Raw genomic sequence first — 17382 nt, forward strand, 5'->3', positions numbered from 1 at the left:
GGTTAGGTCAAATGGAGACGCGGTGGATCTGGATCCTCCAGACTATGCAACTACAGGGTCTTAAAGAGAACCTTACCTTTGCACCCTTCTTGTGATTGTATGGCTGCTGCATATCAGATGTGTTATTTGACCCGCATTCTATTGTTTTTATTTGATTTTAATATTTAATTTTTTTCTTTATAGGTAATTATTCCTTCATTCGTTTGGATACTGAGACATCTTTTGGAGACATGCATGTGATTGGAGTTGGTCTACACACCATATAGGAAATATATGGAGAGAACCCATTGGTGGTGTTATGTATTACGTATGTTCTCTATGCGTTTTGAGTTACCGTATGTTTTATTCTATATACATATCTTCATTCTTGTATATCTGTATGTAATAATTTTTGTATGAAGATATGTTACTTTGAATATCTAAATACTTTGATGTGATTTCTATGTTTTGGCTTACTCATGGACTTATTCCATCTGCTATGAGAAAAAATATGATTATATGTATTAGAAGCTTGATTGACATGTATACCCTCTAATGAAGTGTATTACTTACCTATTTTTGTTTGTTGACTTGCTATGTTCATTCATTGTTCCATTTGTCACCTATTTACTAGGATAGATCTATTTTTATACATTACAATCATAATGGTATCTGTGCCGATAGGGTGATTAATGGTCTGTGGACATGTATAGTCGCTAACTGTAAAGATGTATATTGTGGGCGGTATATGTGTTGTATACATGTACCCTACTTGTGGAAGTCTCAGTGACTATTCAGGCAGAGGGTGGCGCGCACACTAACACATCATCGCGCCCTCTGACCTGAATGTCACAGACAGAGGACACGGAAGACAGAGCCCGGTGGTGGAACGAGGAGAGGTGAATATCGCGCAATGCCCTCGTTATACTCACCTGCTCCTGGTGTGGTCCCTGCATATCCCTGGTTCTCCAGGCGCCGGCAGCTTCTTCCTTTGTTGAGCGGTCACCTGTTTCGCTCATTACAGTAATGAATGTGGCTCCACCCCTATGGGAGTCCATATTCATTACTGTAATGAGCGGTACCACGTGACCGCTCAACACAGGAAGAAGCTGTCGGCACCCTGAGAAGAAGGGACTGCGCCAGGAGCAGTTGAGTATTATCAGACAGCTGCCGCTCCCCCTCCCCTGCCGACCCCTGGGAATGACTCGAGTATAAGCCGAGAGGGGCAATTTCAGCCTAAAAAATGGGCTGAAATTCTCGGCTTCTACTCGAGTATATACGGTAGATTCTTTCTTGTCATCATATATGTTTTTTTCTCTTTCTCTAGATCAATAGGGTTTAAATAAATATTGAAAATATGATGTACTAAGTTGATGATTTAAGAAAAATACACCTCTTGCCATGACATGTTTTTGCAGACTAGGAGGAGAAAGTTTAATTTCTTTAAAGTGTTTGTCTCCTGTGCATGTATTTATACCATGCACAATATAGAAGTGTTAAGAAAAAAGTCCTAAGGGTATATTTTTTCCCCTGTCTTTCATCCACATAATACCTTTCCAGTGGTTAAACATGATGGATATATGCATTTTTCATACATATGACGTTCGCTATGAAGTTATGGTTTGTCGGTACATCATTGTTACAAAAACATAACCGCAAATAAAATCATGCTCACCAGTAATTCACTGCTGAAAACATAAGAATAATTTATTGTTATAACACACCATGCATTCCATTCATCTTATAAAACTAATGTTTGTATACTCTTAAAAAGATTGAAAAAATACATATTTAAAATTATAAATGGTTTACGGAGCTCAGTAAAAAAGGAACATACTGAACTCACAGAAATTATATTAGCTTTTACTTTCAATAATTCATTAATAAATGTATTTTTATCCTTAGTATGAAACTGTACAGATGAGCAATCTTGACAAAAAGCTAAACTTCTTCTGGTATAGCAGGCCTTGCTGATTAGTTTCTATTTTTCTAAATCACATACCAGGTGATATTATTTTGTTAAAAAGATATAACATTGTCTAGCAGTAAAAACATACTGTAGCAAACAAAGTTCAGATTTCATTTTTTAAAGGGGATCTGTCACCCCATTTTTCGCCTATAAGTTGCGGCCACCGCCATCAGGGGCTTATCTACAGTATTCTGTAATGCTGTAGATAAGCCCCCGATGTCACCTGAAAGATAAGAAAAACAAGTTAGATTATACTCACCCAGGGGCGTTCCCGCTGCGGACCGGTCTGATGGGCCTCGCGGTCCGGTCCCTCCCATCTTCATGCAATGACGTCCTCTTCCTTGCTTCGTGTCACGGCTCCTGTGCAAGCGACTTTGTCTGCCCTGTTGAGGGCAGCATAAAGGACTGCAGTGTGCAGGCGCCGGGCCTCTCTGACCTTTTCCGGCGCCTGTACACTGCAGTACTTAGCTCTGCCCTCAACAGGGCAGATAAAGTACGCCTGCACCGGAGCCACGACAGGAAGCAAGGAAGAGGATGTCATCGCATGAAGATGGGAGGCGCTGGACCCGGACCACGACGCCCATCGGACCGGACCACAGCGGGACCGCCCCTGGGTTAGTATAATATAACTTGTTTTCTTATCTTTCAGGCTACATCTGGGGCTTATCTACAGCATTATAGAATGCTGTAGATAAGCCCCTGATGGCGGTGGCTTATAGGCGAAAGTGGGGTGATAGATTCTCTTTAAATGGGCTTATATACTCAGAATATATTGATGACCCTTCTTTACTGGGTTCACTGGGATCCAATACCCAGCACTCTCACTGATCAGCTCCAATTTCTCTTGAATAGAAGCTGTCCTACATTGCCTGGCTTGGCTACTAGCAGTTCAGCTCCATTCAATGCCTTTACATCTAACAGCTGATTGTTTGGGGTACCAGATATCTGACCCCAACAATCTGATATTGAAAACTTATCCCAATGAAAGGTCATCATCAATCATATATTCTGACTGGACAACTCCTTTAACTCCTTGAAAGCCCCCAAAAATGTTGGTACTGATTATAGTTTGGGGATTTTACCTTTTTGAATTCTGGCAATCGTATTTTTTTTTTGCACAATGTAGTCGTTGCAGAATGAGTTAGATTGTATGCAGTCGCAAATGTTTGTTAAATATATTTTAGTGTTAGATTTAAAATAATTTTAATTTGGTTGCACTTTTTTTTACATGGCACACATCAATCATCATAAAGCATGCAACAAAATTATTTTACATTGTTACAATACCAAATGTGTATAATATATAATTTGACTATTTCTAATCCCTCAGGCTTTCCCTTTGAATGCAACAATCTGCATTGACTGCATTGTTCAAAAGGTTAAATGGTGGAGATCAGAGTTTTCTCTAGTAAAACCGTTGTATAGTTGGTTGCAGTAGTTTACAGGGAAAGTTTTACAGTTGAATGGGTTTGCCAACAGTCCTTCATTAACAGGTATTGTTTTTGATAAGAGGAAGGGTTCCTGTGGGCGCTGACAGGTGGGACTTTAATGTACTTCTTTTGCCAATAGCAATGTTGGCAAATCTGGTTTTAGTAGATAAAGACCTTTTTTTGTGACACTTAATTACATTAATACAAGTTATTCACTAGGATGTTACTTTTACTGGAAATTAACTAAGAAAATAATTTTACCCCGTTTTTCATTTTATTTCAAGTCTGCGTCTGTGGTACAGTATTATAGAATCTAGCACCAATGCGGGTAGAAATTGGTTCCTGCAGCCTAGGACGGAATATTATTGATGAATTACAAGTCTTCTTTGGTGTGTTAATACTGGAGGCTCTTTTTACTTTTCTACAAAGAACTTTCTTTGAGCTTTTCGTGCTTTTTCAATCAGCTCAAAAGTGGGTAAACCCTGAGGTATGTCTAGTAAATCATGCTCTTTTTCAAGAATATCTTCGGCAGAACCTAAACAGAAGAAAAATACATAATTACTACTATTATCAGTGACTATATATATTAGAGAAGAAGTACTAAGAGCATCACTAAATATTAATGGGATCATCCAAACACATACTATAAACTGATTGGATTCAAAGAAAAAAGTAGTATGTAAAGACACTTGGGATCACCTTATAAACTTTATTATACAATAAAAAGAACACTTCAAGACATGATTAAAAACATTTAAAAAGCGAAAAGAGCTGTAAACATTCTAGCACAGGCGTGCTAAAATAAAGCAATCGCCTAGCCTCATTTGCCCATCAATATATACCAAAAAGACCGAAGAAAGCACTCAAGTCCTACTGCATATTGAAAAAATATCTTTTAGAATTCTACAGTGCCATATGCTAATTGTCTGATGGCTGTTACTGGTTACAAATTGATACTATACTAATACTAAATGCTGTTACTAATATCAATACCTATATAGTAATTCTGAGAAATGCAATAATAATTAGCACCCCCCCCCCACAATCACGATAGAAACCAGGTAAAAAAAAAGAGAGGTGGTGCGATACAATAAACAAATGACCGGACGAATTTATGTCCAATACTTCCTATTAGAAGGGGCCACAGATACACCAAACACTGTTTTTCTTATACCTGTGCCACAATGAGCAAAAACTTAGATAATAGTTAATATCAGTGACCAGTGTTCTGTGGAAAACGTGAACCGAACCACTAGCAAGGGAGCAGGGGCAACCACAGCCAATATATAGATACAAAAACCAGAAAAGTACACCAAAGAAGAAGTAGATATAAAATGCCTTTATTAAATATAGACGGCAAAGAACATATAAATAAAATTATATAAAAGTGACAGTGTGCGCACAAAAGGACAAAAAATTATATTTTACATTCCAATATATAATAAAAAAAATATAAAAACAAGGGAAATGAAAAAGGCTGACCTAAATAAGTCCTTATATTGTAAGGTCAGTGTAACCCCTAGCAGCGTATAATAGAAATTTTTTTTGAATACAAAGTTAGTGGTGGCTAAAAAAATATATATAATAAATAGTAAAAATAAAAATAAATATGAAAAGAGCCTTAAACATGAACTATATTCATGAAGTAATAAGTGCAAAAAAAGGGGGACGTATAACCCAGATTATGAGGTGATAAAACTCAATCAGTGCCACTCCATAAGAGCAAAAAAAGATTATAATAAATATGTGTTATGGAGTTATATAAAAAAGTGCTATGTGCAAAACTAACATTGAGGAGATGAGAATAAAGCTCTGTAAAGTGCTCGTATAAAGGGAAATGTGCAAAACCGCAAAGTGAGCTGGATGCACCTGATGATAGTGTGCACAGAAATGATCAGTCCAGCCACAGTCCGTACACCGGTGTACATATACTGAAACACCGAGTGTGGCTGCAAGTAGTAATCCAGCGAAGAGCCCACCATACAATGTACAAATAAGCCAGGGAGAAACACACAATACCTTTGATCAAATAAATGGGGTCAGCCGAGTCCCTGTGTAACGCAGGGTGCTCGGCTGACCCCATTTATTTGATCAAAGGTATTGTGTGTTTCTCCCTGGCTTATTTGTACATTGTATGGTGGGCTCTTCGCTGGATTACTACTTGCAGCCACACTCGGTGTTTCAGTATATGTACACCGGTGTACGGACTGTGGCTGGACTGATCATTTCTGTGCACACTATCATCAGGTGCATCCAGCTCACTTTGCGGTTTTGCACATTTCCCTTTATACGAGCACTTTACAGAGCTTTATTCTCATCTCCTCAATGTTAGTTTTGCACATAGCACTTTTTTATATAACTCCATAACACATATTTATTATAATCTTTTTTTGCTCTTATGGAGTGGCATTGATTGAGTTTTATCACCTCATAATCTGGGTTATACGTCCCCCTTTTTTTGCACTTATTACTTCATGAATATAGTTCATGTTTAAGGCTCTTTTCATATTTATTTTTATTTTTACTATTTATTATAAATATTTTTTTAGCCACCACTAACTTTGTATTCAAAAAATTTGTCTAATATACGCTGCTAGGGGTTACACCAACCTTACAATATAAGGACTTATTTAGGTCAGCCTTTTTCATTTCCCTTGTTTTTATATTTTTTTATTATATATTGGAATGTAAAATATAATTTTTTGTCCTTTTGTGCGCACACTGTCACTTTTATATAATTTTATTTATATGTTCTTTGTCGTCTATATTTAATAAAGGCATTTTATATCTACTTCTTCTTTGGTGTACTTTTCTGGTTTTTGTATCTATATATTGGCTGTGGTTGCCCCTGCTCCAATACTTCCTATGAATAGTTATGTCAGCGTAAGATTAATATCATGCTGTCTAATGGATAAGGCAAAAATAAAGATGATCGCCATGTGTATCGCCACCCACTTACTGGCTTCCTCAGGGGTAGAATGACAAACAATTGATTGCAACTATGGCATTGTATCAGTGACTGGGGTTGTGTTTGTGTTCAGTGCTTCTTTTACTACTATGTATTACACCATCTGTGGGCAGTTATCCTAATATAATTGAATACATATATAAAAAATAATGGCACATTAAACTTTATATAAAGAGAAAGTGGAGTTGTGGATAACACAAGTCACAACAGTTTGGATAGAGTTTACATGCAACCTATTTTCAGTCTTCCTTCTCTTGGCAGTGTTTTTTAGCTGTGCCTTTCTAGGGGATTACTTTGATCATTGACTTCTGTACACCTACAGTGTCTATTGAAGTCAAAACGTTTGGTAGCATTTATGCTTATAACTTTTCTGTTTTGTTTTTCCTTTCTTTCTTCCAAGAGTCATATTTTTTTTTCTGTTGATGTAGCTATATGAAGGTTTGTTATTTTAACCCCTTACTGACATCCACTGTACATTTACAGCACATGTTCGTAGCGGGTGAACCCTCCCCCATGCCCAGCAGATAAAGGCTGCTAAAAACAGGCAGGAGTGCCTACAACAGTCACGGGTGGAGCAGAGCTTCGTCCACGACTGTTAATCTGTTAAATGCCGCTGTCAAATTCTTGACAGCATCATTAATAGCTCACTGACATGGGGACACGTCATTCTATGAGCCCATTAGCGCCCTGGGGAGGAAAAATGGAAATGCAAAAACAAAAATTGGCCTTGTCGGGAAGGGGTAAAGAACAAGTTCTAGTATTCAATATACCATTTACTTTACAATATAATGTAACGAAAAAAGGAAAAAAAAAATCAAAATCAAAATGGAATGAAATACTAAAAAAAGTGATTTCACCACTAGTTTTTGTTTTTATAGTGTTATCACGTGGTAAAAATTACCTAGCGGTATAATTCTTCAGAACTTTGCTTAAAAAAAAAAAAGTTGCCAATAACTTTTTTATTTTGCCATTGATAGCCATGTTATGGCTTTGTTCTCGTTTTTGTGCCGAGCTGAGGTTTTTATTTATACAATTTTGGAGTACATGAGATGTTTTGATAAGTGATGAGCGAGTATACTCGTTGCTTGGGTTTTCCCGAGCACACTCGGATGGTCTCTGACTATTTGTGAGTGCTCGGAGATTTAGTTTTTGTTGCCGCAGCTGCATGATTTACGGCTGCTAGACAGCCTGAATACATGTGGGGATTCCCTAGCAGCCAGGCAACCACCACATGTACTCAAGATTGCCTTGCGCAGGCGTGTACTACGGAGGACAGAGAACGAACTTCAATCCAATATTGCGGCCAGAATGCAGCCAGCAGGTAAGGAAAGGGTGAATCAAACACCTGAAAACTCCGCCCATATGACCGAAAACCGGTCCCGCCAAATTCAGGTGACAGGTTCCCTTTAAATGGTCACAAAGGGGTTAAAGAGGTTTCCCCACAAATAATGCTCATTTTACATCAACAGATTGAGGTAAACAGATTGAGAACTGAGGTAAAACATGTTAAAAAACAGGCCATACCTCACAGAAATAATCGTCTGTGATCCCGTGCTGTCCTGTCTGTATACTTACTTTTGCTTCCTCACCTGCCCAGGAGCTATGGTATATCTGTCTGTTTCCCTGATGGTCAGACACAGCCATCACACAGTACACAGCAGGGACACATTTATAAGATTATCTCAGCACAGGAACATTTTATTAAACACATCCAATTGTGGAGATAATTTTCATTAATAAAGATCAATTGATTAAAATGAAAATGGTTTGTGGAAAAAACCCTTTAAATTGGTAGTTTTGGAGAAAAAAAATGGGAAAAACATGAAAACTATAATATTGAATAAATCAATAGCCTTTTAGTACTTTATACAGTGGTACAATGAAGGCAGGTGTTCCTATTTTGAAGAAATCCTCTTAATAAACTTGAACATACATAATGCAGCACGCAGAAGCTTTGTCTGTAAAAATTTACATCATAATTTCCATTGCATCTTTTTCTATTGTGTTGTACATATTGAAATAATTACATCTCTATTACATGGATTATTTCTGGTGGCACAAAAACCTGTTGCCATAATATATCCACTATAACAGAAAGTAGCATTAACCTACTGGATAGCAGCAAGCAATTCAGGGCCGAACACATTAGTTGTTTGAATATATTTTGATAAGCAGCAGAGATGTACAAATTTACAAGCAATACGAAATGTATAAAGTACAGGAGCCCTGCCTCTATAATGATTCAAAGCAATGGGGAATGTAAGGGGCAACCAATCTTCATAAAGAAGTACCGTATATACTCGTGTATAAATCGACCTGAGTATAAGCCGAGGCACCAAATTTTGTCTCGGAAAACTTATTGACTCGAGTATAAGCCAGGTATGCAGCATTGTCCCCTTATCCCTATTCTGGTATGCATGGTTCCTTATTCCCACCCTTGTGTGCATGGCTCCTTATTCCCATCCTTGTCTGCATGGCTCCTTATTCCCATCCTTGTCTGCATGGCTCCTTATTCCCATCCTTGTCTGCATGGCTCCTTATTCCCATCCTTGTATGCATGGCTCCTTGTTCCCATCCTTGTCTGCATGGCTCCTTGTTCCCATCCTTGTCTGCATGGATCCTTATTCCCATCCTTGTCTGCATGGCTCCTTATTCCCACCCTTGTATGCATGGCTCCTTATTCCCATTGTGAGACAGTGATCGGCATTGTTGTAAATGGTCGGTATGTGTCGCAGAGGAAGAGATCCTCTGTACTGTAAGCCTGACATGTTGCTCTGGGACCTGTAGTTCCACGAGCCTTGTTTTTGTTTATAAAGGGGGGCTTACAGGGTTAGTCGGAGAGCTGGACTGACTAACCACACACACCTCCCACCTATGGGGGTGGTTTCAGCTGCATAATGTGACCTTGGTTTGGGTCACATGTTTGAGGTTGTAAGGTCCTGTATGAGGTAAGGTGTTGTGAATTCTGTTGTCGGGCTCCCTCCTGTGGTCATGAATGGTACTTCGGCTGGTTCTGTCCATGGACTTCTTCTGGTGGGTGTTTCTGAGTTTCCTTCCACAGGTGACAAGGTTAATTCGTTAGCTGGCTGCTCTATTTAACTCCACTTAGATCTTTGCTCCATGCCACCTGTCAATGTTCCAGTATTGGTCTAGTTCACTCCTGGATCGTTCTTGTGACCTGTCTTCGCAGCAGAAGCTAAGTTCCTGCTTGTATTTTCTTTGGTTTGCTATTTTTCTGTCCAGCTTGCTATTTTTATTGTCGTCTTGCTTGCTGGAAGCTCTGGGACGCAGAGGGAGCGCCTCCGCACCGTGAGTCGGTGCGGAGGGTCTTTTTGCGCCCTCTGCGTGGTCTTTTTGTAGGTTTTTGTGCTGACCGAAAAGCAACCTTTCCTATCCTCAGTCTGTTCAGTAAGTCGGGCCTCACTTTGCTAAATCTATTTCATCTCTGTGTTTGTATTTTCATCTTTACTCACAGTCATTATATGTGGGGGGCTGCCTTTTCCTTTGGGGAATTTCTCTGAGGCAAGGTAGGCTTTATTTTTCTATCTTCAGTGCTAGCTAGTTCCTTAGGCTGTGCCGAGTTGCATAGGGAGCGTTAGGAGCAATCCACGGCTATTTCTAGTGTGGTTGATAGGATTAGGGATTGCGGTCAGCAGAGTTCCCACGTCCCAGAGCTCGTCCTTAATTATCAGTAACTATCAGGTCATTCCGTGTGCTCTTAACCACCAGGTCCATTATTGTCCTGACCACCAGGTCATAACAGTAAGGCCTGTGTGTTGGAAGGTCCTATGAGTGGACGAACTTCCTGAAGAGCACATGGTGAGGCCATGTACCTGGAAGGTCTCTGTGTTGGAAGGTCCTTTGAGTGGTCCAGATTCCTGAATAGCACATGGAGAGATCGTGGACCTGGATGTTCGCTGTGTTGGAAGGTCCTGCGGGCGGAATGGATTCCTGAATAGCGCAGAGTCTGTGACGGCAGTGCGTTGGGGAAGCTACGGATCTTCTGAGGGTCTTGAACTGTCGGGAGTGCCCATGTCCCAAGGCACCGGTTGAGACGGTGATCCCAGTAAGGCAGCTTCCCTAGAAGCCAGGACTGAAGAGGAGTCAGCATGTGAAGCAGGTGCTCCTGTAAGGTAACTCCAAACAAGAGGGGTTATAGTAAGGGCAGACAAGTATCTGCCATTGGAACAGACGGTTGGTGCTTGTTGTGTTCCATAGATGTTAATGAACTGATCGGCGGGCGGTCACCCATGGTAACTGGACAAAAGAAGTCTGGCGTGTTTAGGGACCGTGATTTTAAGCCGTATAGTACAAAGTGCTATGGACTATGTGAGGTCTGTGATATGTAACATGGCCTAGAGGTTTATGAGTTGCAGAATAAACCGCACAGACTGTTTTGTGAGAAAAACGTGCCTGTGTGCCTTCATCCCGTTGCCAAGCGAGTGTCCCCCAACACATGCTGCAAGCGCTGCACTACACCATCCTTCTATGTATGGCTCCTTACTCCCATCCTTGTATGCATGGCTCTTTATCCCAATACTTGTATGCGTGGCTCCTTATTCCCATCCTTGAATGCATGGCACCTTATTTTCATCCTTGTATAAATGGCTCCTTATTCCCATCATTGTATGCGTGGTTCCTCATCCCCATGCTTGTATGTATGGCCCCCATGAGAAAAGCATAAAAAAATCCTACTTACCTTCCCTGTGCGCCCTCGCAGCATCTCGCTCTGGCTTCCAGCAGCTCCTGCGGCCTGGTGATCACATGTCCCTGGTCATTAAGGTAATGATTATTCACCTCTCTCCAGCTTATGGGAGTAGAGAGAGGTGAATATTCATTACCTTAATGAGTGGGCACCCGTTAGAGCCCGGCAGCTGCTGGAAGCCGGCGGATACAGCTGTAACTGTGCACGCTATAAGAGAAATTAATATTCATTGCCAGTGCAGTGAGTATTCATTTATCTTTATCAGCGAGCAAAGGCTATAGCCTCCGGCTCCTGCTTCCTGTGACCCGCTGGTCCGCCACTCCCCTCCTCCTTAATAAACTGTGACAATGACTCGTGTATAAGCGGAAATACAAAAAAATGTGCTGAAAAACTACATACGGTAATTGTGAATTGAGTTGAGGCTGTGTCCACATGTTCAGAAGTTTAGGTTAATCTGCTGTGCGGATTCCACACCCCAAAATCAGCAGCAATGTACAGTACAATATCTACAGTAAAATTACAGCATGCTGAGAATTTTCAAATCTGCATCATTCTCATTTTAAGCCATGCAATGCTTTGCAATGCGTTACGGTGCTCCACAGCCATATCCGAGGTAAGATACTGTCCACCACATGTGGTCACTCTAAGCTTTTTTCTTTCTGATTTGGTACATACATGCCGAGAGCAGCGATTCCCAGACTTTTATCATTCGTAAACACATTTTCACAGCTTCTAAGAATCTTGCAGTTGCAGGTTTGTGTGTTATGAATAATATTTTAGGATCAAGAGCTAAAATAGAAGAATACCATGGTAAGAAGTCAATCAAACGTACCTTTCATTCTATGAACTAAGGTCCCATAGCCCATATCATACTGGTATGCAAAAACAAATCCCATTGGTATAATAGGAATAAATAATCCTGGCTTCTTTCCTCTTATTGCCCTGCACAAAGAACAAAGTGTCTGAAGTTAAGAGCACAGTATAGACTATGACATAGATATAAATCATGCCTCTTAATAAACATATGTGTTCCATGTTCCGTAACATGATAATTACACAGAATAGCATATGGCACCCAAACAGATGTAGGTTTTTAATTTTCTAATACACCGCTGACATCCATTAGTAGCTATGTCTGGGCAAAGTAAAACTTTGCCCTTGGGATAGGATATGTAAGAAAAACATCAAAATAAGTAATTCTCACGTATCTGCACCCACATGCATCCAGGGCAGGCCACTCCATGGTCTGTACAGAGACAACTAGAGGAGATGTCACCATTCCACTAGTTGTCGGATCACTGCGGCCTGTGATTGGCTGATTTTCACAAGCTGCAATGACTGGTGGAACGGTGACAACACGGCTTCCTGTCTCTGCGCAGTTCACAGAGTGGCCTGCACTGGATCCAGTTGGGTACCGAGCAATGATGGAGAACATAAGTATTCATGGTAACTCTAGTATAATGGACACAAGACAACCAAGCATGAAGAATATATCATTTATAAATATAGTGAATTATTGCATTAGGTATCAACAATCGTGTTTTTGGTTACATCAAAATATATTAACATAACATTTGCCTTGCAATTCTAAGTATGTGCAACAGATTTATAAAATGAGTGCACCTGAGACCTTGTCAGTGAGCAGGGGTATAATCTCACACGTTTGCTGGAAAATGGTTTCCTCGTTATCCCTTACATCTTGGCATGGCTTTAATGTGGTTTTCCGCATTCAAGAAAATGGACCCCAAATGTTGGCAGACATGTAAAATAACAAAGCCAGCTGGTACTCCATCTTCCCAGCGTGACGCTCTGCCGCTATGGTTTTGGCTGCAGCACTGATGTCACGTTGATAATGAATATCACCGCTGCACTCAGTAGCCAACCTCACCGGTTTATGCCATTTACATCAGCAGAGCTACTGAGCTCAGTGATTAACTACAGCGTTGATGTGCGCTGTCAAGTCAATGTGATGTCACCACTGCAACCAAAACACAATGATTAGAGCAATGGCTGAGAGCGGGTGAGGGTTATTTTACATGGCTGTCAACTTTTGGAATCCACTTTGCTGAAAGTGGAAAATCTCTTTAATCTGCATGCAGCAACCACACTATGGGACTTTATCTTAAATAAATACGATAAATTATACTTGGTTGGGAGTGAAGGTTTACTTGAACCTACATTTATTGGGGCTTTAAAATATGAACTTTAAAATGGTAGTCATTGTAGAGAATTTGAAACAATAGTATCTAGTCTATGCAATCATCTAAAAGCATAACAGTCTGAAGTATGACTTACATTACTTAGAAGAACCTACACGATGTGACTGCATATACATTTTTAATCAAATATTTTAGTCATAATATAAAGAATACAGTAAAAGCATGATTAGAATAGTGGATGACCATGTCTACAAACAGCACCCAAAGAGGTACATAAAGTTGGAAATATTGAATCCAGGAAGGTAAATTCAAGATCTTATAATAAATGTATGAAACCTAATTAGTAAATAACGTCACAATTATACGTAGTATGGCTCATGATGTCCTGTGATGCAGTATCTTTTTAATGCCTATCACAGGACATCATGTACTAAACTGTAACGGTTTCTGATTTTCCTGTCTTTTCTGATATTCATCTGTCAATATAACATTTATGGATGTCTTTATTGTATGTGGGAATATATCTCTTTTCACTGTATTTTCATGACTCTGAAAATTGTATATTCACACTGAAGGCATCAAAACTATAAATTAACACATGTGGAATTATATACTTAACAAAAAAAGTGTGAAACAACTGAAAACATGTCTTATATTTTAGGTTCTTCAAAGTAGCCACCTTTTACTTTGATGACTGCTTTGCCGGGGGCAGAGAACAGGGTTTTTTTTACCGACCCCGCTTTTGCGATCGCCGGTAATTAACCGTTTACCGCCGATCGCAAAAAAAAAAAAAAAAAAACACGATTTCTTTTTAATTTCTCTGTCCTCCGATGTGATCGCACATCAGAGGACAGAGAAAAGGGGTCCCAGATAGCCCCCCGATACTCACCTGTCTCCCCCGGTGCACCTCGTGGCTCCCGATGGGCGCCGCCATCTTTTTCCGGCAAAAAAATGGCGAGCGCATGCGCAGTGCGCCGGCCGGCAGCGGGAGAATCTTTGGGGTCTCGGCTGCCGGGGGTAGCCGAGACCCCAAAGAACATGATCGGGGTCGGTTTTACCGACCCCTGTTTTGCGATCGCCGGTAATTAACTGTTTACCGGCGACCGCAAAAAAAAAAAAAAAGTAATGTGTAATTCTCTGTCCACTGATGTGATCGCACATCAGAGGACAGAGAAATAGGGGGATTCGGGGACCCTATTATACTTACCGGTGTCCCTGGGTCCTCCTGCGTCCTTCTCCTGCCCGCCGGCGTCTTCATGGGGAAAGAAAATGGCAGGCGCATGCGCAGTGCGCCCGCCATCTGTCGCCATCTGCCGGCCGGCAGGAGAAGAGCAGTTGGGGCTAAAATTAGGGTTAGGGTTAGGGCTAGGGTTGGGGCTAAATTTAGGGTTACGGTTGGGGCTAAACTTAGGGTTAGGGTTGGGGCTAAATTTAGGGTTAGGGTTGGGGCTAAATTTAGGGTTAGGCTTCTTTCACACTTACGTCGGTACGGGGCCGTCGCAATGCGTCGGCCCGACATACCGACGAACGTTGTGAAAATTGTGCACAACGTGGGCAGCGGATGTAGTTTTTCAACGCATCCGCTGCCCAATCTATGTCCTGGGGAGGAGGGGGCGGAGTTACGGCCACGCATGCGCGGTCAGAAATGTCGGACGCGACGTACAAAAAAAGTTACATTGAACTTTTTTTGTGCCGACGGTCCGCCAAAACACAACTGATCCAGTGCACGACGGACGCGACGTGTGGCCATCCGTCACGATCCGTCGGCAATACAAGTCTATGGGCAAAAAACGCATCCTGCGGGCACATTTGCAGGATCCGTTTTTTGTCCAAAACGATGGATTGCGACGGATGCCAAACGACGCAAGTGTGAAAGTAGCCTTAGGGCTAGGGTTAGGGTTGGGGCTAAAGTTAGGGCTAGGGTTGGGGCTAAAGTTAGGGTTAGAGTTGGGATTAGGGTTTGGTATTAGGGTTAGGGTTGGCATTAGGGTTACGCTTGGGATTAGGGTTAGGTTTGGGATTAGGGTTAAGGTTAGGGTTGTGATTAGGGGTGAATTGGGATTAGGGTTAGGTTTGAGGTTAGGGTTGAGATTAGGATTAGGGGTGTGTTGGATTTAGGGTTTTGATTAGGGTTATGGTTAGGGTTGACATTAGGGTTGTTTTGGGGTAAGGGTTGTGATTATCGTTAGGGTTAGTGATTAGGATTATGGATCGGGTTGGGATTAGGGGTGTGTTGGGGTTAGGGTTGGAACAGTGGGGGGTTTCCACTGTTTAGGTACATCAGGAGGTCTCCAAACACGACAGCCAATTTTGCGCTCAAAAAGTCAAATGGTGCTCCCTCCCTTCTGAGCTCTGCCGTGCGCCCAAACAGTGGGTTATCCCCACATATGGGGCATCAGCGTACCGGGATAAATTGGACAACAACTTTTGGGGTCCAATTTCTCCTGTTACCCTTGTGAAAATAAAAACTTGGGGGCTACAAAATCTTTTTTGTGGAAAAAATTTTTTTTTTTATTTTCATGACTCTGCATTATAAAACTTCTGTGAAGCACTTGGGCATTCAAAGTTCTCACCACACATCTATATAAGTTCCTTGGGGGGGTCTAGTTTCCAAAACGGGGTCACTTGTGGGGGGTTACTACTGTTTAGGTACATCAGGGGCTCTGCAAACGCAACATAACGCCCACAGACCATTCTATGTAAGTCTGCATTCCAAAACGGTGCTCCTTCCCTTCCGAGCTCTGCCGTGCGACCAAACAGTGGTTCACCCCCACATATGGGGCATCAGCGTACTCAGGATAAATTGGACAACAACTTTAGTGGTCCAATTTCTCCTGTTACCCTTGTGAAAATAAAAACTTGGGGGCTACAAAATCTTTTTTGTGGAAAAAAATTTTTTTTTTATTTTCACGACTCTGCATTCTAAACTTCTGTGAAGCACTTGGGCATTCAAAGTTCTCACCACACATCTAGATAAGTTCCATGGGGGGGGGGGGGGTCTAGTTTCCAAAAAGGGGTCACTTGTGGTGGGTTTCTACTGTTTAGGCACATCAGGGGCTCTCCAATGCGACATGGCGTCCGATCTCAATTCCAGCCAATTCTACATTGAAAAAGTAAAACGGCACTCCTTCTCTTCCAACCTCTGCAGTGCGCCCAAACAGTGGTTTACCCCCACATATGGGGTATTGACGTACTCAGGAGAAATTGCACAACAACTTTTGTGGTCTAATTTCTCCTGTTACCCTTGTGAAAATAAAAATTTGGGGGCAAAAAGATCATTTTTGTAGAAAAATGCGATTTTTTTATTTTCACGGCTCTACGTTATAAACTTCTGTGAAGCACTTGGGGGTTCAAAGTGCTCACCACACATCTAGATAAGTTCCTTAAGGGGTCTATTTTACAAAATGGTGTCACTTGTGGGGAGTTTCCACTGTTTAGGCACATCAAGGGCTCTCTAAACGTGACATGGCGTCCAATCTCAATTCCAGCCAATTCTGCATTGAAAAAGTCAAACGGCGCTCCTTCACTTCCAAGTTCTGCGGTGCGCCCAATTGGCATGCGTTTTCCCGCTAAACACTAGCTTTTTACAAGCGTAATTAGCTTGCAGAATGCTAGCGTTTTCCAAGCGATCTGTAGCATCGCTTAAAAAACTGATTGACAGGTTGGTCACACTTGTCAAACATAGTGTTTGACAAATGTGACCAACTTTTTACTATTGATGCTGCCTATGCAGCATCAATATGAAAAAGATCTAATGTCACAAATAATTAAAAAAATAAAAAATCGTGATATTCTCCCCTTCGGCGCCCCTGGCAGCCTTCCCGCTCCTCGCGATGCTCCCGTTCCCAGTAATACCTCGCGGCAATGACCCCAAATGACATAGCATTACGTGAGACCGCTATGTCACCACAAGTCATTGCCGCAAAACAATAAAATATAATACGCCCCATAGTCATCCTTAAGTATAATGCACCCCTATAGTCATACATAAAGTATAATGCACCCCATACAATATAATCCACTCCCATAGTCAGCCATAAAGTATAATGCAACCCCATAGCCATCCATAGTAGTGTAATGCACCCTCATAGTCATGCATAATGTACAATGGAACCCCATAGTCATCCATAGAGTTTTATGCACACCCATAGTCATTCATAAAGTATAATGCA

At 41.2% G+C, this 17382-nt stretch overlaps 1 protein-coding gene across 1 annotated transcript in view; it reads right to left on the reverse strand.

Moving 5' to 3' along the window:
- Nucleotides 1–1660: 1660 nt before the first annotated feature.
- The window catches only part of PLGRKT (plasminogen receptor with a C-terminal lysine), a 133804-nt gene continuing 118082 nt past the window's right edge, over nt 1661–17382 (reverse strand). Inside the window, exons 4-5 of the mRNA XM_069764387.1 lie at nt 11884–11993; nt 1661–3913 (exon numbers count right to left, since the gene is read on the reverse strand). Of these exons, the coding sequence (XP_069620488.1) occupies nt 3792–3913; nt 11884–11993 (232 nt within the window). The 3' untranslated portion in view covers nt 1661–3791. The remainder of the gene's footprint in view (nt 3914–11883; nt 11994–17382) is intronic.

Source organism: Ranitomeya imitator, chromosome 1, assembly GCF_032444005.1.
Source record: "Ranitomeya imitator isolate aRanImi1 chromosome 1, aRanImi1.pri, whole genome shotgun sequence".
NCBI lineage: Eukaryota > Metazoa > Chordata > Amphibia > Anura > Dendrobatidae > Ranitomeya > Ranitomeya imitator.